Source organism: Pipra filicauda, unplaced genomic scaffold (genome assembly GCF_003945595.2).
Source record: "Pipra filicauda isolate LSUMZ 115617 unplaced genomic scaffold, ASM394559v2 scaffold294_size920599_pilon, whole genome shotgun sequence".
Taxonomy (NCBI): Eukaryota; Metazoa; Chordata; class Aves; order Passeriformes; family Pipridae; genus Pipra; species Pipra filicauda.
Window position 1 is genome coordinate 567,301 of NW_024104414.1, and position 23,557 is coordinate 590,857.

General features: G+C 46.6%; 1 protein-coding gene across 1 annotated transcript in view; it reads right to left on the reverse strand.

The window, feature by feature from the left end:
* The window catches only part of INSR (insulin receptor), a 58,720-nt gene that overhangs the window by 8,163 nt on the left and 27,000 nt on the right, over positions 1-23,557 (reverse strand). Inside the window, exons 3-19 of the mRNA XM_027715471.2 lie at positions 17,680-17,995; positions 16,018-16,163; positions 15,297-15,441; positions 14,835-15,049; positions 12,586-12,712; positions 11,757-12,007; positions 10,839-11,006; positions 9,951-10,152; positions 5,306-5,577; positions 4,956-5,098; positions 3,776-3,935; positions 3,374-3,473; positions 3,046-3,113; positions 2,189-2,418; positions 1,800-1,910; positions 1,303-1,462; positions 89-218 (exon numbers count right to left, since the gene is read on the reverse strand). Of these exons, the coding sequence (XP_027571272.1) occupies positions 89-218; positions 1,303-1,462; positions 1,800-1,910; positions 2,189-2,418; positions 3,046-3,113; positions 3,374-3,473; positions 3,776-3,935; positions 4,956-5,098; positions 5,306-5,577; positions 9,951-10,152; positions 10,839-11,006; positions 11,757-12,007; positions 12,586-12,712; positions 14,835-15,049; positions 15,297-15,441; positions 16,018-16,163; positions 17,680-17,995 (2,944 nt within the window). The remainder of the gene's footprint in view (positions 1-88; positions 219-1,302; positions 1,463-1,799; positions 1,911-2,188; positions 2,419-3,045; positions 3,114-3,373; positions 3,474-3,775; positions 3,936-4,955; positions 5,099-5,305; positions 5,578-9,950; positions 10,153-10,838; positions 11,007-11,756; positions 12,008-12,585; positions 12,713-14,834; positions 15,050-15,296; positions 15,442-16,017; positions 16,164-17,679; positions 17,996-23,557) is intronic.

Consider the following 23,557-nt stretch of genomic DNA (forward strand, 5'->3'; position numbering starts at 1 on the left):
GCTCTGAACAAGTCAGTTTAAACTATGTGTGTTAAAAAGAGTGAGCTCCTGAGCTGGAATCCATCTGGGATTGCAGCACACAACTTACCACACGTCAGAATAGGTGGTAAAAACCCCATCCTTCAGCGACTCGGGGGCCATCCAGCGCACAGGTAGCAGCCCTTTGCCTCCCTTGCGGTAATAATCCGTCTCATAGATGTCTCTGGTCATCCCAAAGTCTGGGAAAAGCAATTGGGATGTGTTAAATAGCTCCCTCCATCCTGCTTTTCTCATCTCCAGATGGATGTTTCCTTCCCTGTTCTCGCACACCCAGTGACACTCCCCCCACAGCCCTGCCTACAGTCATCTGGCACCTTGTGATTAATGTTCAAAATATTTCCCCTTCCCTGCATTTTTTCTACAGAGACTCCAGAGTTAAATTTTTCGGTGACAGTTTCTATTCTAAACATTATATTATTTGTCCTCTGCAAGGAAAAAAGAGCTCCCTTTGCCTGAAATCCCACTGCCTTAGCTTTACCTCCAGAGAGCTCTGAAAAACCACCACACTGTGGGGTTTTGGGTTATTTTTAAATGTTATATTTATTTATTTCCACAAGGGTTTGGGTTAAAAACCTTTCTTGTGGAAGACAAATGACTTTTAAAAGTCACTTGACCTAATGATGGGATTATCGACACTGTGTTTGTTGTACCAAACGCTTTCTTTGTCATAATTCTCATGGAAGCAAAGACCAGTGAGATAAATTCAGGTAGCTTTTGGACAGAGGTTTGGGAATAATGAATTGTACTTCCTTCTCTTGAATCTGCAATCATGATTTAAGGGCCAGACTGGTTTAATTTCCCTTCTAGTGAAACAGGCTGGTTCATGTCATGGAATCATGGAATGGTTTGGGTTGGAAGGGACCTTAAAGCTCATCCAGTCTCACCCCCTGCCATGGGCAGGGACACCTTCCGCTATCCCAAGCCCCATCCAACCTAGCCCTGGACACTTCCAGGGGTGGGGCAGCCACAGCTTCCCTGGGAAAGCTGTGCCAGGGCCTCACCACCCAGAGAAAAGCTGCTCTGGTTCTGCAGAAGATGTTTTTCTCACTGAAATCCATTCAATTCTGTCAAGGAGAAGAAAAAGAGAAAGTGCTGCAAAGGTGGCCAGTGAGAATCACCCAAGTTTGCCACATTGGTTTTGGACTTCATCTATTTGCCTTCTCAGCAAATGTGATGCACAGAATCATCTGGTGATCACAGAATCACAAAATGGCCTGGGTTGGAAGGGACCTTAGACATCATCTATAATCCTGCACTATCCACCTCCGATTTTCACAGTGAAGTCCTCTGCGACCATACAGTTCCGAGCTGCCAGATCCCTGTGAACAAACTTCTTGGCATTCAGGTAGGCCATGCCATCTGCAATCTCTGCAGCCATCTGGATCATCTCCCTCAGTGTCGGGGGCGGACGACCAGGGTTGTTCTACAACAAATCAATCGCAGAATCACAGAATGGTTTGGGTTGGAAGGGACCTCAAAGATCATCCAGTTCCACTCCCCCACTTGGGCAGGGACACCTTCCACTAGCCCAGGTTGCTACAAGCCTTGTCACACCTGGCCTTGGACACTTCCAGGGATGGGGCAGCCACAGCTTCTCTGGGCAACCTGTGCCAGGGCCTCCCCACCCTCACAGGGAAGAATTTCTTCCCAATATCCAATCAAACCTACCCTCTTTCAGCTTAAAGCCATTTAATAAAGAAGTATTAAACCTGAAATCAGGTCGCCCTGTTGCAAAACAGACCCCCCTCTCCTGTCTTTACCTCAGCTTCAGGTCTCAGAGAGCGGAGGTAACTTTTCAGGTCCCCGTGTGCCATCAGCTCCATGACCACCAGGGTGGGTTGTCCCTTTGAGACCACCCCGAGAAGGCAAACCTGGAAAATAAGGGAGAAACTCCCTCAAAGCTGTGTCCAAACACACTGGACAAGGCCAAGACCCCCTGAAACAGAGCTGAGAACAGCCTCAAAAAGCCCTGTCAGGCTGAGAGGTTTAGAAAGAGCAGACTTGGGCAGATGTGTTCTGCAGAATCTGACAGGGAGAGATCCCAGCTCTGTTTGATCTCTGCTGCTTTGGGGAGCTGAGAGTCAGGCTCTGAAAGAATGACGAGCTGTGTGATGGGATGTGTTAACGAGCCGAGGCACCCAGCACTTACCACATGATGGCAGCTGAAGCCTTTCATCACAGAGGCTTCGTTGAGGAACTCGATGCGCTCGCGCAGACTCGCGGACTCATTCACCGTCTTCACGGCCACGCGGGTCTCGGGCTCTCCCTTCACTATGTCCTTGGCAATTCCTTCGTACACCATTCCAAAGGAGCCCTGTCCCAGCTCTCGGAGGAGAGTGATCTTGTCCCGTGGAACCTCCCATTCGTCAGGGACATAAACTGCAGCAGAGGGGAACATTTCTGAACTGAGCAAGTACCTTGTGAAAGATGCTCCTGTGGCAGCTTAGATTACAGAATCCCAGAACATACTGAGTTGGAAGAGACCCACAAGAATCATCCAGTCCAACCCTCAGCCCTGCACGGGATCATCCCCAAGAGTCACACCCTGTGCCTGAGAGGATCATCCAAAGGCTCCTTGAGCTCTGTCAGCCTTGATGCTGTGCCCACTGCCCTGGGGAGCCTGGTCAGTGCCCAACCACCCTCAGGGGGAAGAACCTTTTTCTAATATCCAACCCTGACACAACTTCAGGCCATTCCCTGGGTCCTGTCCCTGGTCCCCACGGAGCAGAGCTCAGGGCCTGCCCCTCCTCTTCCCCTCCCAAGGAAGTTGTAACTGCAGTGAGGTCTCCCCTCAGTCTTGTCTTCTCCAGCTGAACACACCAAGTGCCCTCAGTGCCCTCACAGTGCACTCAAGGCCCTTCCCCATCTTTGCTGCCCTCTGCCACAGGACACCATGGTATAACTTTTAAAAAAAGACTAGAAAACCCCATGAAGACAATTCCAATCCCATCCTGCTGCACTGACTGAAAAAAAACAATCCCTGCAGGAAGCCCTGGTTACTCTCACCATCACTGGCGCTGATGTATTCAGGGTTGGAGGATGCATACAGGGGTCCGGTTGGTCCTTCAGTTTGTCTGGAAAGGACACAAGTTCTTCAGTACATTTGCAGCCTTTGACACACTCCAGGTGAAGGCAGTTTGATAAACTCCCAAAACATGCAGCAAACACAAACTCTCCCCATTTCCAAAGGCACAAAGTATTTCCTACGCTAAATTAATGTTCCAATCATTAAGGAAATTAGAAAATAAACAAAAACTGACTCCTAGCAAATCAACAAAACTTCTGGATGTAAGTTTTGGTTGCTCTGGTGAAAACAAGATGAAATTGCACTCACCTCTTTTTCACAAGCACGTAAGCAGCTCCAATAATTCCAGCAATTATTATGGCAAAAATAATAGGAACGATTATAACAGCAATATTAGGCTGAGAATTCACTAAGAAAGAAAGAGAGAGTTGGAGGCATTACAAAGGTCCAAAATCCAAGTTTTTTCCTCAATACAGTAAATGCAACAAATACGAAACTAGAGCTATTTCAGAATATGGTGGGGCTGGTCAGAATGAAAACGCATGAAGAAAAGCCACGTTTCCAAGTAATTCCAGGTTCTTGAAAGCAGATACTTTGGTAAATACTTAATGACTCCCTGTAGTTCTCTGTGCCCTGCTTGCTAAACCCCATTCTTCAAAAAACCCCTGAGGTTCTATCAGGGATTAAATGTTGAAAATAAAAGGAACTCACGATAATCAGCCACGTAAAAATAGGTGGGTTCTGTCCACGAGCCATTTCCAGCCAGGGAGGTCGCCCGGATCCGGACACTGTAGTTCCCAGGCTGAAGTCCTCGGAGTTTGCAGCCGTGCTCGGTGGCAAAGTGCTTTCGGGACACACAAAAATGGGCTTCCTGCAGGGAGAGGAGGCTGTGTCACCCTCCCTCTGCAGCATCTGGCAGTTCCCTGGGGTTCCTGCAGCATCCAGAGCTCCCTGACAGCTCCCTGGGATTCTTGGAGCACCTCTCTGGCTGGCAAACACACACAAATAAAGGCTCTCACAGGCTCAGGGCTGCTCTAGTTTAGTGCTTTGTGCTGGATTTGTGTTTTACAGAGCAGTAGTTCACGTTACAGAGAATAAGAGCCATGTGCTGTACCAGCCTTCAGCCCCGAAATTGGATCTGGACCGGAGAGTCCTGCTCTCTCCCTGGCACTGACACCAGCACTGTCCCCCTGGCACTGACACCTGTCCAGGCACCAGCACTCCCACCAGCAGCTCGTGGACTGCTCAATGCTTTCCTAATTTCTTTAAGCAACTTAAATGCCACAGAATCATAGAAATATCAAGGTTGGAAGAGACCTTCAAGGTCATCAAGTCCAACCACCAACCCAGCACCGTCATCATCAACCCTAAACCATGTCCCCAAGTGCCACATCCAGACACCTCCAGAGATGGTGACTCTACCACCTCCCTGGGCAACTTGTTTCAATGCCTGACCACTCTTTCTATGAAAGATTTTTTTCTAATATCTAATCTGAACCTCCCCTGGTGCAACTTAAGGCCATTTCCTCTCGTCCTTTCACCTGAGACAGAGCAATAACATTTCTAAAAAATTCCATACAGAAAGTTGGAAAATCAGCTAAACTTGTTTGGCAAATGGACACCACAGGGGTAGATTATTTCTTGATGTTATTCCAGACAGATTTCCAGAGGAGACAAATTCAACAGTGAAGTTTTGTGCCCCATTGGTTCCTGCACCAGGAAACCAGAATGGACAGGGCACTGTATGCACCGGGACTATTAAATCCTAAACAGCTCTGGGCTTTCAAGTGGAGTCACTTCTCCAGAGGTGCTGTGGAGAAGCAGAAACTCTCTCTCTGTCAGAAATTCTCACTCTTCAGCAGAAGCTGAAGGGAGAAGCAGAAACTCTCACCTCTGTCTCCCCGAGCCGTCCGTAGTTCACCTCGTACAGCACGATCAGGCCGTTGGGCTCCTTTGGCTCCTGCCACCTCAAATGCACTGTGTTCTTTTCAACCACTTCATGGGAAACTGGACCAACGATGTCATCAGCCTTAGCTAGAACCAAGTTCATGATTAATAAGTTTTATTTCACACCTTTGGCAAAATTCAAGCCTGCCAACCTCATCCATCATCCTTTCCCATCAGGACTCAAGGACGGCCCTGGTTCTATGCAATTTCTCTATATGGCAGCTGGCTCCCATGGGAAAAGCAGCATTTTGGGAACAGCCACCAACCCGAAACAGAGCTCAGGGAGATCCTTACCTTCTGGCATGGTCCTAGCACTGACATAGGCTGCCACGCTGCACCGGGACTCCTGAGCATCGTGGTTGCAGGCGTGGAGCTCGATGCGGTATCCGGTGAAATGGCGCAGCCCCGAGATCACGAGGGACTCCTTGGACAGGACTTTCTCAAAAGGTTTCTGCTCCTCTGCACCCTCAGCTGCTGCTGCAGAGTTGTTGGGAGAGGCTGGGATGGTGGGGATCACCACGGTGGCGTTTGCCACAGAGGCGAGGTCTCTCCGTTTTCTTGACGGTCTGTTAAACAACACAGGTCACCATGTTATTTGTTACATTCAATGCGAACACATTCACCTGAAACGGAACAGTTAAAATGAGAGAGCTCAGGGTGCTACAGAAAACTCAAAGCCTCATATTTACAACAAAGAAATTCAGGATTTTTTTTTTTAACCAAGCAATCTGTCTTTTTAAAATTCTGTATCTATGAGACTCTCTCCTTGCACAACTTCATACAGGGAAATAAAAATAAATCAATTTGAGTCTCAAGCATTTGCTTGAGAATTCCAGTTCTTCTGGATCTCTCAGCTGGATCTAACTTTGCCAGGATGCCTCGTGCAGGGTTGCAATGCTTTGGAGTTCAGCTCCCACATGTTTTAACTCCAAGCAAATGAGGCACCACAGCCTCTGACTCTGATGACCTTAAATGTGCCCCATATCCCAAGTGTCACTAACTTGCATTTATAAAGCCTAAGGCCACTTTCACAGCTCACTGGAATACATTTGCCACTCTGAACCCTATGGCTGAACCTCAGTGGATACATGAATCAGTTTTAGCTTTTCTTAAGAGAACAAATCTATTAAGTCCTTTTCGACAGATGCATTTAAAACTCATGACTGATTACAAATTAGCTGTGTGGTTTTGTTAACCAAATGTTGCTTCTCAAATTATTGCATTTCAGTCTGAAAACCAATTTTTTGCAGTTGTAACACCAGCACCAGCAGTGTGACCCTGTCACCTTCCTTGTCTGCAGGTGAGTGCCACCAGTCAGCATTAATGTCAGGTTTTATCAGAAATAAATAGAATAAACTCAAAAAAATTAAGAGCCATTCACAAATTTCATTTTCTTGGCAAAAAAGAAAAAGAAGGGAGCAGTACTAAACCAGAACTACTCCTTCTAACACTTTATGTCCTGCCACACATTTGCCACGGGGAATTCCAGGTTTGGAACCAACACATGGTGAACCAGTAACTGTATTCAGTTACACAAAAGGAATTAACACCATTGAAATCCAGACTATGTATTTTAAGGGGGGTGATGATCTTTTTATGTGTGTGCAGCTATTAAAGGGTACAAAGAGTGACCTGAACTGAACCCACACTTGAGGCATCTCCAGTCTCTAAAAATGTAACAAGCTGTTGAAGCTGCTGAACTGAACTTTCCACTGCCACCCTCTGACTACCAGGCAATGATCAGCCAATTCCAGCCATGGGCAGGGACACCTTCCCCTATCCCAGGTTGCTCCAAGCCCTGTCCAATCTGGCCTTGGACACTTCCAGGCATCCAGAGGCAGCCACAGCTTCTCTGGGCAACCTGTGCCAGGGCCTCACCCCCCTCACAGGGAGAAATTTCTGGATGCCAAATGGCAGGTTCAGTGAGCACATTCCAGTTTATAGTTTTCTCTTTCTTAATTACTAATTAACTCCCTTTGGAGCTGCTGTTCCCTCAGCCTGTGCATTGTTCTGAGCAGTGTCCCCTCAGGAGGGGGCAGAGTTCAGAGACCCAGCTCTGGGTCATGTCACCTCTCTCTTTGGGAAGGATTGCTTATGGTCAACCAGAGCCTTGTTTGCATAAAAGCAAAGCTACACCCGCTGTTTACAAAGTGTGGATTCAGCTGGTCCTCGTGTTTAAGGGAATTTTGCTTTTCACAAGTAAAACAGTAATTTGACCACTGATGAAACACAGAGTAAAATGCAAGAATTCCTTCCTTCCCAAGCCACAGAAAGCAAGAAATACTTGTGAAGGTGTAAAACCCCAATCTTCCCATATTTATTATCCTGGATTTGCAGCAATTTTCTTGCCAAATTCTCTGTATTTTCAAACATTTGATTCTTCTCAGAGTTATCCAGTGCAATTTGCATTAGAGCTATTTCAGCAGCTCCAGTGACCTTCCCTGTGAAATCCTCAGATCCAGGCTTCTCCTGCTGTCATAGACAACGAGTATGGGGCTCACAGAGGCTAGAAGTGACAAGTCATCTCATGCAATATGGCCTGTGCTGGAGGATTTTAAAAATGCCTTAAGTACCTTAAGCTAAGCTTTTCCACCTGAAACTAGCCCGGGACACCTGGCCTGGCTTCCCTCCTGTGCTGGTAAAAGCAGTTCATATTTGTGTGCACAATTAATTAATTGAACTGGGAAACCCAGGGGGGGGGGAAATTACTTTCAATGTGAGTAATTTCCCAGATCTTACTCACTCTGTAACCCAGGAATAATGAGAATGGCACGAGTGAGTGTGACACGGAGACAGAACAGTGAGTCTGCTCTTTCTCTTTTTGCAGTAATGGAGAGAATACATGGAATGACATCCTAAACAGTTCCCGTTTAGTTCCCCTTTGCTTCTCAGGACTTTTCTTACTTTTGAAATCTTTCCATGCTTTCCACAGAATCATGGAGCAGGTGAGGCTGGAAGGCACCTCTTGCCCAAAGCAGGGGCAGCTGCAGCAGGTTGCTCAGGACCATGTTTGAGTATCTCCAGGGATGGAGACTCCACACCTCCCTGGGCAGCCTGTTCCAGTGTGTAACCATCCAATCTGTGCAAAACTCTTCCAAAATAAGAGCAAATAAAACAGGAAAGAAGAAGCAAACCATCAGCTTCTGATGGCCCCTTTGCTCAGCTCCAAAGGGAAGTCACAGAGCAGCTGGTGTGAAGACACCTGCCAGCTCTGCCAGAAACATCTCAAAATCTCTGTTTTGCCTTGTCAGTGCCAGAGCAAACTGACCCACAAGAGTGATAGTGTATCCTGGTAATAAATGTGCACAGGGGGAAGGAACAGTTTCTGATTCCCAGAAGGGTGAGATCAGCTCTGGACTAAGCAGAGCAGGGCAGAGCCATGTACAGGCTGGATCCTGCGCAGGGATCAGATGGCTGGGAGCAGGACAGGAGGAGAGAAATGGCACATGGAAAACAAGGAGACAAGGCATCAGGGAGAAACTGCTCTGATTCTGCCCCCCTGCCATCTCATATTCCCTGCTGGCTTCATCCCTGAGATCCCTCCCGTGACTGGCAGGTTTCTTCTCTCCACGAGAGGCCACACAGCACCTCGGGAGAGGTCAATGAACTCTCAGGAGCCACAAAAAAGCATCTTAAGTAAACCACACTCCTTGCCAGGCTTTGTGAGCCGGTGATAGCACAGTATTCACAGGAAAAATAATTCTGATTTACATGACAACAGCCTGGAGCTGCTGGGGAAGACAAGCAGGACACATGGCAGCAGGGAGGTATCTTTACCACGGACTTTTAACAGCAAAAGAGCTTGTTTTAAAGGATTAGCCAAGCCTAGGGATGTGGAGATTTGTTTCTTAGCAGGCTGACAAGGTGGCACATCCTGGTGGATTGGTTTCTTCCTAAAATACATACCCCAGAAACTGGCCTGAGAAGCATCCTGGGCTGGCTGCACAATAAAATTGGGAAAAAAAGGAAATAAAAAAGAAATCAGATTGTCAGAATTGTCTGTCTGCATCAGGAGGAGGTTGGCTTTTGCACATGGCTTGGACTCTCCTCTGCCTCAGAGTACGTCATGTCCTGGCATCCTTTGGCACAGTGAAACTTGTCCTGATGGGCACCAACAGCCAGGGAATGGCAAAAGGAGGGACTCAGCCCAAGGCACCAGAGCAGCCTCAACAGGGAACACCCCAGTAATGCATTCAGTGTATTCAAAAAAGAAAATGTTCAGTGCAGTGACACAGCTTCTGCCAAGGAGCTGCAAATAAAGGTTTGTTAGCTCAGGGCAGCAAGCTGGGAATAAATTTAGAGCACAAAATGCATGACAGAGAAGAGGGTAAATCATCACAGATTCTAACCTGCTTCCCAGCACTTCCTCCCTGAGCTGCATATGAAGTGTGAAGACATTCAACACCACTTAATGCGACGCTGTGTGTGCCACTCAAAACAGGACATTCACCACCCACAGCACTCACATTCCTCATGGTATTGGAGGTATTTCCCACACTAAGTGCAAGGAAGACCACAAATACCATGCTGAAGGACGAGGCTGTGGCCTCATAAACTGCCCTTTTCCTTTCTTTTCAACTCAATGAAAAACTTGACCACAACATTTTCTGACAGAAAAAAAAAAATCACTATTTTTGGCATCATCCAAGTTTCAATTTGCTGCAGGCATTCAGCTGTTTGTTAAAGATTCTCACTTTATTCTCAAGCTGAGGAGGATTCAGAGACAGGAAACTAAAGCAGGATCTTCCCAATTTGCAGAAACATCAGTGTAGGTGCTCAGCTGTCCCCATTCCAACACCCATATCCAGCTGGAGTAGACAGGTCCATGAAAGCCCAGAGACTGGCCACATGACCACATCCAACCTAATAATTGTGTTTAATAATCAGTCAATCACAGTTCCCTCCCCCTGACCACATGAGCACTGTTTGATGTTCCTACCTTGGCACAAAAACCTCGTTGTGAAGGTAGTTCTCAAATGTCTTGCGGAAAGCAGATTCCTCCAGCTCCTTCTGTATCTGGGAGTCTGTCTTCGGGCAGGAACAACATTCCCCACTGACATCCTCATTTTCACTCTGATTATACTTCTGAGGGTCTTCAGATTCAAAAGGAGGAGACCAGGTCCTTGAGGGAAGTTTTAATCCTGTGGACAAAAGAGTTTTAGTGTCACTCATGCTTAGCTTGGCAGATGTTCAACCCTACAAAGAACCCAAACCAGTGTGCACAGGATTCATGGCACATTGGGGCATCCTGAGCTTTCACATCCAGGGCTGAGCAGTTCCCTCTTTTCTGATAGGCCTTTGATTCAAAAATATTTTTTGAAACAAAGCTCAGATGCTGCTGTAGTCTGTGGGTTCTATCCCAGTTCATCCCAGTTTAGGTAACACAGGGCAGCAGGTGAGATTTTGGGAGTCCTCAGTGAAACTCTGTGTTCTCAAGGAATCCCAAACCAGGCACAAGATACCTTCAAAAATTAACTTGGCCCTGAGGTCCAGAAGCACTGAAGTTTTTAACTTTACCATCTCTATAGCCGTCGTTAAACTTGTAACTCAGTTTAAAAAGAACAAGGGCAGCAGGGAGATCCCCAAAGGAAAAAAAATGTCTGATTACTCCATAAGTAATGTTTTTGGAGACCTTTTGCACATACCTTGGCAGTAGCACCTAATGTATAATGAACAGGGGGAGGACACAGCTGCATCTCAGCATGTTTCTTGAACAACATCCTTGAAAACAGCAGAATTGGGCCCCCAGAGCATCTCCAAGGCAAACACTCCAGGGAATTCTGAGAGAGACTGAAGGAAAGGCCCAGAGAGAGAAGCAGCCACTCACCTTTCAAGCAGTAATCAAGTTCATAAAGCTCACTGTCCTCTGCCTGCTGCTGCCAGTACACCAGGTAGTGCGTGATGTTCCCATTGGGCTCCGAGGGTGGTTTCCACTTCAGGATGATTTGGGATGAAGAGTTGGAAACAGATATCGGATCTAACGGCACTGACGGAACTGTGTGGGTGGGCAAAGAGGCACAGGTCACTGCACTGCCCTGCCAGAGGGTGACAGGATGGGGGACAAACACAGGCAAGTTGCCATTCCTATGGGAATCCAGCATTCTCCATGGTAGGTTCCTGCAGCAGAAACACCAGAACACTCAGGCTCCCAAAGGCTGCACTTGATGATCCTGGAGGTCCTTTCCAGCTTTAATGATTCTTACACATGGCCGCACGAGCTGGATAGAAGAGAACGCACTTGGCAAATCTCCCTGTGCAGGGAATCCCACACTCTTCCATTGGTTTAGGAATTCCTTCCTACCAAAGTACAGCAGCAATGGAAAGTTTCATGGATGTGGGACTATCACAGCTCCCAGGCAGAAGACTATTTACATAAGCACAGAATCTGCTGAGTTGGACGGGACCCACAAGGATCATCAAGTCAAACTCCCAGCCCTGCACAGGACCATCCCCAAGAGTCACACCCAGTGCCTGAGAGGATCATCCAAACACTTGATGAGCTCTAGCAGCCTTGGTACCATGCCCACTGCCCTGGGGAGCCTGTTCAGTGCCCCACTAGCCTCTGGGAGAAGAACCTTTTCCTAATATCCAGCCTAAACTTCCTCTGACACAACTCCAGGCCATTCCCTGGGGTCCTGTCACTGGTCACCACAGAGAAGAAATCAGTGGCTGTCCCTCTTCTTATTTAGGACTTATTTAGAACTCTTTCTCCCTTGCAAAGCAACATTAATGTGCTGGTACTGACCCGTGGCGTTGGTCTGGATGTAGATAATCTCACTCTTCGCTCCATATGTCCGCCGCTCATCGGAAAAGGTGACCAGGGTTTTCACAAACACAGCATATTGTGTCCAGGGCTTCAGGCCCCTCAGAAGCCAGCCTGGCTGGGCCTGGGCTTTGGGCTCGTTGGACCGTGGGGGTGGGTCAACATCCACAACTGTCCAGCTGTTTGACCCACAAGCGTCCTGGCCATCGAACTCCGTCACGTTTTGGTACGGACTTTAGGACAGAAAAGGTTCAAATTAACAGAATCTTCACTCATCTTTTAAAAACTTCACTCATCTTTAAAAAGTTCTAAGGACATCACTGAAAGTTACCATTCTTTACTCTTTGGAGAAAGTATTAATTCTCTCGTTGTATTTATTCTGAAAGTGAGGCATCAAAGAGCAGGTCCTGTGCCACACATGATCCCAACAACTAAATCCAGGCTAATTATTTTCAGCTTTATGAAAACCAGTTTCTGAAAGAACCCTTCCCACCTCAAAGGGAATAAAACCCTAAACATCCCATGCAGGTGGTGGGGAGATGAGAAACTTCATGGTTAGAAGAACTGGAAGAACTCATGTTTGGATTGTTCTTAGATGAGGAATTTTGACTGTCCACAGCTCGGTAAGTCAGGGATCTTAATGAACACTTTTATAGAAGGGTACAATTGGGAACTGAAGTGTTGTAGCCAGACAATCAGAGATTAAACAGCTTTGCCTACAACAGGTTTATTATCCACTCTTCAAGGCCAACTGCTGATTGTGGGAACCCAACATGGCCACTGGTTTGTGATCGAAGGGTGGGTCACTTACGCTTCCTTGTAGAACAGCATAAATCCCAGGAGATCACGGAAATCAGGAGGCCAATACGGCTCCCACTTTAACAGGATCTTGTCGTGAGAAGTCCTGATGTAAGAAAATTTCAGCAATTCATTTTCACCTGAGACAAATGAGAAGCGACAATGCATTTATTAATGCTAAAAGATAAGGTTTTCAATTTCTATTATCTGAGAAGCGTAAGCTAAAGATGAGAACGCTGGCACTGAGAAGAGCTGCTTATCTTACTTCAATGCTATTCCTACCTTAAGTCAGGGTTGGAATAGATGCCCTACTAAGACTCCTGCCAGCTTAAATTTTGCAATGATTTTATGAAAATGTAGAAGAGTTGAACTAAATTCTAAAAAGTGTGAAATCTAAAAGCAACATATTTTACAATTTATCATGATCTACACAGATGAACCTAGCAATGGGGTGTGCACAAAAACGAAGCACATGATTTCCCAGCCTTGCCCAGGAGTAGTTTGGTCCCTTTGCAAACAGGAGGGTGTTTGCAGGAGGTCTGTCCCAGCAGCCCAAGAAGGACAAACTGTGGCTCTGACTGGATTTGCTATTCCTGCAGTAGCTGCAAAGGGAGGAAGAACACTCATTTCACTGGCACCACATCCAGAACAAACAAAGGCTTTCTTTTTTTTCTCTATTTTTTCAGTAAACAGGATGCTGCCAATATGAAAACTAAACTTGAAATGTAAAAGCAAACAAAAAGCCAAACACCCTGGCAAGCTGTGGTTTGAGGTGGGGGTGGCACAGACACCAGCTCAGCAGAGGAGGGGCAAAGGTGGCAAAGAGGAATACAACTGTCTCCTCCAGCTGCCTTCAAACCAAACACCAGCCCAGGAGCTGCCACACGGCAGAGCTGGGTCTGAACTCCAAACCCAGGTTCATCCCCAGTGCAGGAAGAGCTTTTCAGTGTCTCATGGGAGGAGATGAACTTTACAGACAGCTAATTCCTCGTACTCCTTCCCTCTGCCCAGGGAAGGAGCTCTGCTGCCCCTGAGGATAGGGCTCTGTGTGTGTTTTTCACTGGTACTGCCAGTTTTTAGGTCATAGCCATTGCATTCCCTTCTCCCACTGTGCATGCATGGCTGCATGTGTTGATATGTGGAAAACCAGACCAGCAAACTGAGTCAGTTGAAAGATCTTCACTTTTTAAGTCTGTGCACAAACAGCTACATCAGGGTAACAAGGGCAGAACTGAGGGATCACAGAATCATGGAAGGGTTTGGGTTGGAAGGGACCTTTAGCAGTGCTGTCCCCAAAAGCAGAGGGACAGAGCATCCACAGGATGATCCAAACTGCACTGCAGGGTGTGGGCAAGGATCTGAAATCACAGTTTAATTAATGCTGGACTTTTTGCTGGCAATACCTGCATAAGGATCTCATGTTAACCTGTGTGTGCTCCTGTTCTTATGTGCAGGCAAGTAAAGAATCAGAGCAGAGATACCACCAGCTAAGAACAAAGCTGGGTATTTTCTATCCCCACAGTCTGCTTCACCACACGGCCTTGTAAGTGTCTTACTGGCACATACAGGGAAAGGAGATTGTGTGCCACAGAAAGGGAACAAACAGCAGGGTTGGGGGGGCAGAAGGGGTGCATTTATGGCAGCACTGCTGCCAAAAAAACTATCTTCAAAACTACATCTTCAGGAGCACAACTTCAGTGCCTTAACCATGCTGACACAGGCACTGCCTTATCATTGTTCCTGAAGAAAGCCATTAGCTTAAAAACCTCTGAGAAGCACAGCAAAAACTGTTGGAAAATTTCCCCGACTGCTGTCTTTGCAATTTCCTCACATGGCTCCAGGGATGGGTGGAAATCCTCTTTCTCCCGTGTTTATTCTGTGTGCCCACTGTCACCTCATGACATGGGAAAAGGAGGTTATGACTATTAATCAGGTACTCGGCAGTAACACGAAGTCCAAGCCCAAGAACCAAGGTTATGTTGTGCTAAACTCTTCAAAAATAATACTCTCAGCCCCAAAAACTTCCCAGCAGAGCCCACGGAGAGCAAACTTTGGGGACCAAAGCTGGCAAGGCAGGCACCTTCCAGAGGGAGAACTGTGAGGACTTTTCCTCATGGCATAGGACTTTACTCAAGTGGCAAGTCTGGTGCTTTACCAAAAGTACAAGGACAGTCCCTGGACAAACATTATGGGCCAGGCTGAGGGAAATAGGAGTGTGAGGATGGTACTGAGGCAAGTCTTGCTGCATTCTGAGACTCTTACATGAGGCTTGATCCCCATTGGTCTTCAGGGCTATGTCGTTCCTCTCCTGACGCCCCTTAGTCCCAGAGATCTCTTCCATCTTGTGGATTTCTGACAAGCACAGCTTGGGGTTATAGTGGAAGAAGAGTTTGCCTCGCGCAATAGTGAGGTTGTGTTTACTCCAGTCCCAGAGCTGGCGGAGGTTCTGGTTGTCCAAGGCATAAAATGAATAATTGCTGAAAGAAGAAGAATGAAAACATGGGTTGGGAGGGGATCCACTGAAAACTCCTTTTTCTTCGTGCACTAACCCAGACACCAAAGAAAAGTGAATGCAAACTGTCTCCCCTGGTAGGGCACAATCCGTGGGCAGAGGAATGTTTAAAAATAACTTATGAATTGTTTCCAAATACAAATCGTTCTGATAGCACTGGCACTCCTTGCACTTCAAAGCATTCAAATACAGTGTCTTTTGAGGGAACTCACCCAGCTTCAAGTGTTTCTCCTCTAATCAGATGGAGCTTCCGGAAAAAAGAAAGAGAAACCAAGGCATAAGAGCGGCGAATTTTGAGGTAACCTGAGATTTCTTCTATCAAGCCAAGATTTGCTTCCAGCTCAGCTGCTATGTTATCTATGGAGAGGAAAACATTGGGATTAGTTCTCTGATATCACTGAGAAGAAACATCGATATCAGAGCCCAAATACATTAAACAGAACTGGTTTATGTTAATTCATGAGACCTTAAAAAATTCAATTAACACAAAAACCCAAATAACCAATAACCTCAAGAGCCTTTGCTTAGCGGTTATTTTTCTGAATCCCTCTAAGATTCAGGGTGGTCAAAGCAAAAGGAAATCCCAGAACAGACTGAGTTGGAAGGGACCCACAAGATCATCCAGTCCAACTCCTGGTCATGCACAGGACACCCCAAGAGGCACACACTGTGCCTGAGAGGATCATCCAAACACTTGATGAGCTCTGGCACCCTTGGTGCTGCAACCACTGCCCTGGGGAGCCTGTTCAGTGCCCCACCACCCTCTGGGGGAAGAACCTTTCTCTAATATCCAACCTCAAACTCCCCTGATACAACTCCAGGCCATTCCCTTGGGTGCTGTCACTGGTCCAGAAAAGCCCCAGCTCAGGGTTGGTGTCACGTTCCCTGCCCTGCCATCCTGTGCTGCCCAGTCCTCACTCACGGAGCACTTACTTCCTCCCCGGATATTTATAACCAGGCTGCCATTGACAACCGTGCAGCCCCGGAGCTCCTGTGCCGATGTCACCGAGTCGATCGTCTTCTCCTTCCCAAAGTCACAGACCTTGGGACAGGGCCCCGCACAGGGCGTGCAGTGCAGGCTGGAAAACAAGACAGTTGGGATACAGGGATGATGCTTAACATGGAATGTCACCTGGGGCATCCCCAGCAATTCCCAAAAGCACTGGTGTCCTGGCAATACGTCATGGGATTCACTAGACCAGGTTGCTCCAAGCCCTGTCCAACCTGGCCCTGAAAATAATTCTTTAAATTATCATTTCCACATTTCAAACATAAATCACCCCCTCTCTTCCTACATAACAGAAACCAGAACAAAGTGATTTTTGTTATTCTGAAGAGCCCATTCGCCATGATGCTGCTCAGTGCTCTACATACCAAGGGTTTCAAGACCAACAAACCCAGTCTTCATCCCAAGATCGTTAACCAAACATGTAATTGATGAGCTGGCCCTTCATCTGGGAATCCTCTGATTGAAGACTGCACATAAAGCTGCTTTAAAAAAGGCAAGTATGTGCTTTGTGCTCTGGGGAAATACTGCGAGCTCATCGCTTGCCCTGGTCGCGACACCACAAAAACGTGTTCCCAACTAGTTCAGAGAAAGAAATGCTCTAGGAAAAGCAGGGAACAGAGCTGTGAGGTCCCACTGGCAGCAGCCTGGAACAGCACGGGAGAGGCCATGGTGCTGTTACACAACCAGCAGAGCTACTTTGGGGCTGCTTGTTCATTCTTCTGAAAAGCAAAACAGGAAATGGCATAAAAAGTCCTGTTAGAGTGAATTCCCTGAAATTTATTATGGCAGGAGCAAATACATGCGATCACAAAGTTACCAATACTCATAGGAAATCTGACTCATCACAATATATAATGGTATTACGGGACAAACAACAAAGTTTTCAGTGATAAACAGCTCAGCAACATAAATTATTTAATTCCTTTGCCGAAAAACCCTGGGAATAGACAGAATGGCTGTCTATTTTGTCTGTTACATTGTGCATTTATGTCTGGCACAGCTTGAACCTGCTCAATGAAAGTAATTACAGGGATGAGGGACAGATATTCTGAGAACGATCCACTCAAAGGACGCTGCACTCTTTTGATTAGCCATGACCTCTCCCTGTTGCACTTTCCAGCCACAACCTCTCCCTGTTGTGTTTTCCAGCCTAGCTTTCTGCCCTGAGGCTGCTCTAGAGGGGAGGAAAACAGGGCTGCTAAAGCCTCTCCACTGCCCATCTCCCTCCTCCCACTCTACTACAGAAAGACCGTTTCAATTTGAGGATGCTCTTCTTCCTTGTCCTCTCTCTCAATCTCCCTTTTCGCACCTTTTCCAAACTTGAGAGGGAACAAGGGAGGTCAAGGGAAGAATAAACTCCTAGCATATGGTAGGTTAGAGCTGTCTGCTTTTAATGGATTGAATTAGCAAGGTATTAGTTTGTAAATCATATTAAAGGAGACCAACCAGGTGATTGTTACAGACGCTCCAAAGCTGGAAACTTTTCTTGGTGTTCACAGAGAACACAAACCCCATGTCCAAGCGAGACGAAAGCACAACCCCAAAAACCTCAGCATGGATTCTTTACCTGCAGACCATGTACTTACTTGCTGGAATTCATGATGTACCCTGAGGGGCACTCGTGGACACACTCATTGTTGTGGATGACATGACACCCTGACTCCCTGGCGTTCTTACACTTGTTGTGCAGCTCCTGGCAGAAGCTGAAGGTCACACAGCGCCAGCCCTCGAAGCGGTAGTACCCAGGGGGGCAGTTGTCCACACACTTCCCTTCCAGGTAGAAGTTGCGACAGGCCACGCACTTCTCGGGGTCGCTGGGCTCCGTGCAGTCCCCGAGGCACTCGCTGTGACAGCACTGCCCGTCCGAGGTGCAGCCCTGGGACTTGCAGGCAGCTGGACAAACTGGGGAGAGAAAACATCAGAGGCAAATGAGAGTCACAGAACAACCCAGTGATGTTGTGACCCTGAAAGCTCACAAGTTGTGGCACTTGGTCCTGCTTGCTTTGGCATCTTCCCTTTCAAAGAGGCAACCACAAAGCGCAGGTGCCTCATCTCCGCTTTTCAGTGAAAATTCCACAGTTTAATAATGTTTTTGAAGAGTGTTATCATTCATCCTCACAACTCATTAATGCTCATCTTCAAAAAGAGAAAAGTGACTTTCCTTTTCCTGAGTTCAGCGCTATGAGGCTCCAGGAGAGCTTTGGTGACTCCAACACTATTTCTGAAGCTCGGGAGTGATCAGACTCTACGGTAAGAGCTGTAGAGTCCCAACCTGGGACAGCCAGTTTCAGCCAGAAAGTTCTTGCTTCTTAGTTTAAGAATTTTAAGTTTCCCATAGCAATGCTGTGAATAACACGTGTCCAACAATCCTTTTAACACAACCCTTCAGCTTTATCAGGAATTTTTTCCCATCTCTCTCTCATCCTGTCACCAGTTTCCCAGAGGAATCCTACTGCCCTGAACCAACACAAGCTCTTCGGTGACTCTCTCAACAGCTCCATAAAGAAGAACACCCATGAGTGTTATTGCTTGAGATTTTTATGGTTTACTTTTTAATTACCAATTACTTAGTGCCCCACAATACCTTTAACGAGCGGTTTGGGCTTTGAAACCAGTGGCACAGCCCAGAGCAAACACTACGAGTAACGCAGTGAGGAGCAGCTGAGCAAACCCAGGGAAGCTCCCGAGGGAAGGTCAGTCCTGCCCCTCAGCACCTCCACGCTCAGTCTTAGTGGTTCAAACAAGGCTGAACCGATTAAATCCAACTGCTTAATCCAGAACATGCCACAGAACTTCACGTCAGGAAGGACAGAACAAAGCTGCAATCAGCACTCTGAGAGCAAGAACCAACACCAAGCCCGGCTCTGACACAGCAAAAGGAAGGGCTTTACATGGGGGATGCGGGTCTGGATTTATCCCCATGGTCTTTGGGATACAGCTGTGATTGCCAAGGCACAGATCAAGACACCACCTTGTTCTCACTAAACCAGAGGGTTCTGTCTGAAGGTACAGCTGAACAGCTCCTGATGTCCTGCCTCAGTGAAGGGATACAGAGATAAGTCCTGAATTAACACCATCTGCCTCAAGATTCCCCAGGCTTTGTGTCCAATACTCAGTGTCAGAGCAGGAAGGGCTCCATTTGGGGAGGCCCCAGCCACCCTAGTGTTCAGGGGTGAAGTGTTATCTTTAATTTCTGGTTAACACATGTGAGCAGAGCAGTCATGGAACGTGGTGCAGTTTCATTCAGCCACAGAAGCAGCATGTGGGACCCCCAGTATGTGCTGCCCGTGTTTGGAGGATCCAATCCCCAGCTGTGGTTAGGAAGAAAATCCCCCTCCACCCCACGTTAAGGGATTGCAGAATTAAGTGTGGTAAAGCTGTTAATGCCATTCTTGGAATAAGCAGCAGTAGATGAGGTAGTAAAGATGAGCAACCACTAGTTTGTTCCAGCTGAGGAAGCATGAAATGGACAAAGTAGAAATTCTATCTCAAGGATAATTTAATCTCAAATATCTTACTGCTTCCATGTCAGTCACTCACTGCAGGTGTTTTCTCTGTGCATCCCTCACAATTCATCCGTTAAAACAAGAAATACAGGACCGTGTTTCAAATTAATTTTCTTTCATGCTGACCAACTTTTTGCCCTTTTCTAGCAATGTTTTGTGAACCTGTCACAACTGATTGAAATGCAACAGCCAAACAGCAGCAACTTGCAGATGACACCTTGTATTAGACTTAATATAAAATGAGAAGCTTGTTTTAAATAGTTATACATAGTCTTTTTAAATGGTTACACATGGATGTTTTAAATGGTTATACATTCCTTACCAGGCCATAGATGAGCACTGTCTAGCAACAGTTTATTTGAAATACTGGCAATAGAAAATTCCAGAATTTAGTCCAAAACATTATCAAACTTACTAATTCCAGTCTAAACTAAGGTTTATGGGTGGGGGAAAAGCCTGGGTTGTTTCTCCCACACCTCCCCTGACACAGAGATGTCCTGCAAGGACTCCTACACTGTCTGGTACCTCCCTGGAGCAGGAACAGCATCCAGCTGGGAAGCAAACTGGGAAATGCAGGCAGGAATGGTTTGTGGGAGCCGGAGAGCGAGTGCTAGCAGCACAAGTCCCAGTGTTCCTGCAGAAGGATATTTTCCTGGGTTTTCAGAACTACAAAGTTTAAACTATTCAAAAGACAGCCCTTGTTTCCCAAGGAGTCAGCGGAACAGACGGGGAACTGGGAAAAGCTGGCCCTCATGCAAAGCTCCCGGTGACACATGGCACCTACTTAACATTCTGCCACACAATATTTTTATTTAATTTGTTATGGAAACTAATCTTCAAAGCCCTGTGCTTATTTACACATTTTGAACTCAGCTGCAAATATTCACAAGGTAGAAACTGCTTCAAGTCTCCACTCTAAAGGTTCTTAGAAGGTACAATTGAACTATTTTTAAACCGTTCTTAACGTTTCTCTTTTTCCTGTTCCACAAGCTTTTGATGCCTCAAAGACAGCTCAAAGAAAGCAAAGCACCCAAGGCAACAGCTTTTTTTCCATTAAGCACTCAAGACCAGAAATTGTCAATCATTATTTTGTGCAAATCTCATTACCCAAGATCCTGAGCAGATGTCGGTGTGACATTATCAAAGTCTGCATGTCAGGGAGTCATGTAAAACCTCTCCAGAGTATCTTCACTATGGCTTTTTATAACTAATACTACAGGTTTTGTGACTCAGACGGGTCAGATGGCAGGTTTTGTTTGGGTTTTTTGCTGCCATGTTGTGCTTTCACTGCAGGACTACACTGAATAGGTTTGTGCTGAGCAAGTGCACCCCAATTACCCCTTTGCCACTGAGGTCTGCAGACTCCAATAATTGTCTTTAGCCCATGTAAATTTGCCCCTTTGCAAAACGACTGGCTCCTCAGAGCAGTGGTCACAGTCCCAAGGCTGCCAGAGCTCAAGGAGTATTTGGACAACACTCTCAGGCACAGGGTGGGATTGTTGGGGTGTCCTGGGCAGGGCCAGGAGTTGGACTCGATGATTCTTGTGGGTCCCTTCTAACTCTGCATACTCTGTAATTCTCAGATGGCACTTTTAGAAGCTGTGGCATGACATGGTACAATGTGAGGAGGCTCAGATGTGGCACCCACACCCTCCCAGCCTCTGGTTAATGCTGTGGGAGACTTTCGGGCAACGCAGTGCCCTGCTCTCAGTATGACAAAAAATTAACTCTCTTCATTCCTCATAGAAAATCAAAAGGGAACTTCATAAATCCCTGTGAGAGACAAGGGAACAGCTACTACAGGGAAGGGGCAGAAGCCACCACACCAAACTACAAAAGCTGCTGCAGGAACAAGGGCTGCAGCACCAGAGCAAAGCTGAGCAGAACAGCCACGACACCTCGGCAGCAGATCTGGAAGAACTGGACATTTAAAATCCCCGTCCCAAAGCTGACAAGCAGCCTGATTCCTAAATAACGTGCCCTGGACGGGGGAGAAACGGAGACGACACAAGATGTTCAAACCTGTTGTTCCATGGGTGAATAAATATTTAACTCTCTGCAAACGTGGCTCCCAAGACTGAGGAAACAATGCATTTTCCAAACCTTTCTGATTAGGGATTCAGACAGACATTTCTTCATGGTGCTGAGGCCCAGCTGGGGGGAACAGAAGGCAGCAGAGTCAGCGCAAAGGAATTTCTACCTCTGTGGATTGCTCCCATGTTTCACCACTTCCCTGTGCTCCAGGTGGAAACAAAACACACTGATACTGTAAACATATTCCTGAGCCAACACAGGTAACCAGGAGATCCATATTTAACAGGCAAGTCAATTAAGCATTAAGCTGTTCAGCTAATGAACAGTTTGTCTGAATACTGAAGTAAGATTAAAAACATTTGTGTTAGGTCTTTGCTACCAAAACAGTGAATTGTCCGAAAAAGAGGGAAAAAAGATCACTCACGCTGAGTTTTGCTGTTCCTTTGTGATTCTCTGCCATTGGGTGGGTTTAAATAGAATCACAGGAGAATCACAAAATATTCTGAGTTGGGAGGGACCCACAAGGATCATCAAGTCCAAAATAGCAGTGTCCTGGGTGAGTTGAACCAGTATTCACAAGGATGGTGGTTTGGGTGTGATGAGAAGACGACAGTTCATTAAGGATAAATTCTAAACCACATGCATGAAAGTCAAGATGCTTCACGTGTGCTGCCCAGGGACAGAGGTTCTCACATGATTTTGGGAACGATTTGTTATGGATCGACCTGATCTTTCTACGATGCAATAACAAGTCCAGCAACAAGGAGCAAACCCTCCTCACACTGTCTGTTCCGAGTTACACAAGCTGTATTTTGATTACAGACAAGGCAATTAGGAGGCTCCAGATCCAACAAAGTCCAGGACAGAAAACAACTGTGGCAGGAGAACCGCCCTCAACCTCAGCCAATGCATTTGCTGCCTGCACAGGGAGGCATCCAACCGCCTGCTATCTGCACAAGGCAAACACATCTTAACCCTGCCAGCTCCCAAACGAGCCCTCGCCTCCCACCACGGGCACAAAACTCATCAGCCTAATGCAATTTAATGCAATTTAAGGGCTACCATGGGTTTTGATGCCCAGTGAGCATTTAATTCACATGGTGTATTTATAAGCAGGAGGAGGAAGGGAGAAGCGAGCCAGCACGAACCCCGCTTTGCCACAGCTTAAAATGCCTTCTTTGGCTGCCACACATATGGGCCTGTGCCAGAGCTGGGCTTAGGGTAACGCTGGATGACGTGCACGCGTAGGATCCAAAGCCAGAGTCCCGCAGAAACAGGATCGCAGAGCTCTGCATGGCCCCATGGCTTTTTCCTCTTACTGTAAATGGCTGCGATATCTGACATATAAATTTATCCATGAGCAGCCCTGCACACACACACACACACACACACACCCCACACACACACAGAGGATCCTACTCGAGTTACTCTCACAGAGGGAAGTGTAATTTATTTTCCTAACAGTGTCACGGCAATAATGAGCTCCACGGCAATGGGTTCTTGTGGTTCTAAACAAAAACAAAGCCAACAAGGGGAAAAAAAAAAAAAAAGGAAATGCAAGGACTAATCGCCCCCGGCAGTAACTCCTGGGAGTGTGTTGCAAGCATGTGATCTTAATTTAGTACCACAGAGCTTGGGCTTGTTTCCTGAGCTGCTGCAAGTGCTGAGTGGCATCGCTGTTATGGAAATCCATATGGATCTTACCTCCTTATAAAATGTATTAAATCCTGTTGTACATGCATAGTGTTTTTTAATTGATCGCTTTTCCTCAAGATTAACTCATACTCTTCCTGTCAAGACTCCAAATTCACAATGTCGTTGTGTCCCATTTGTTACAGGGTTCTAGAAACATAATTTTTACCCCTAAACCAATTTTTAACTTTTTTTACCCATGATCCTCTATTTCCTTATGAGTATTTATTTG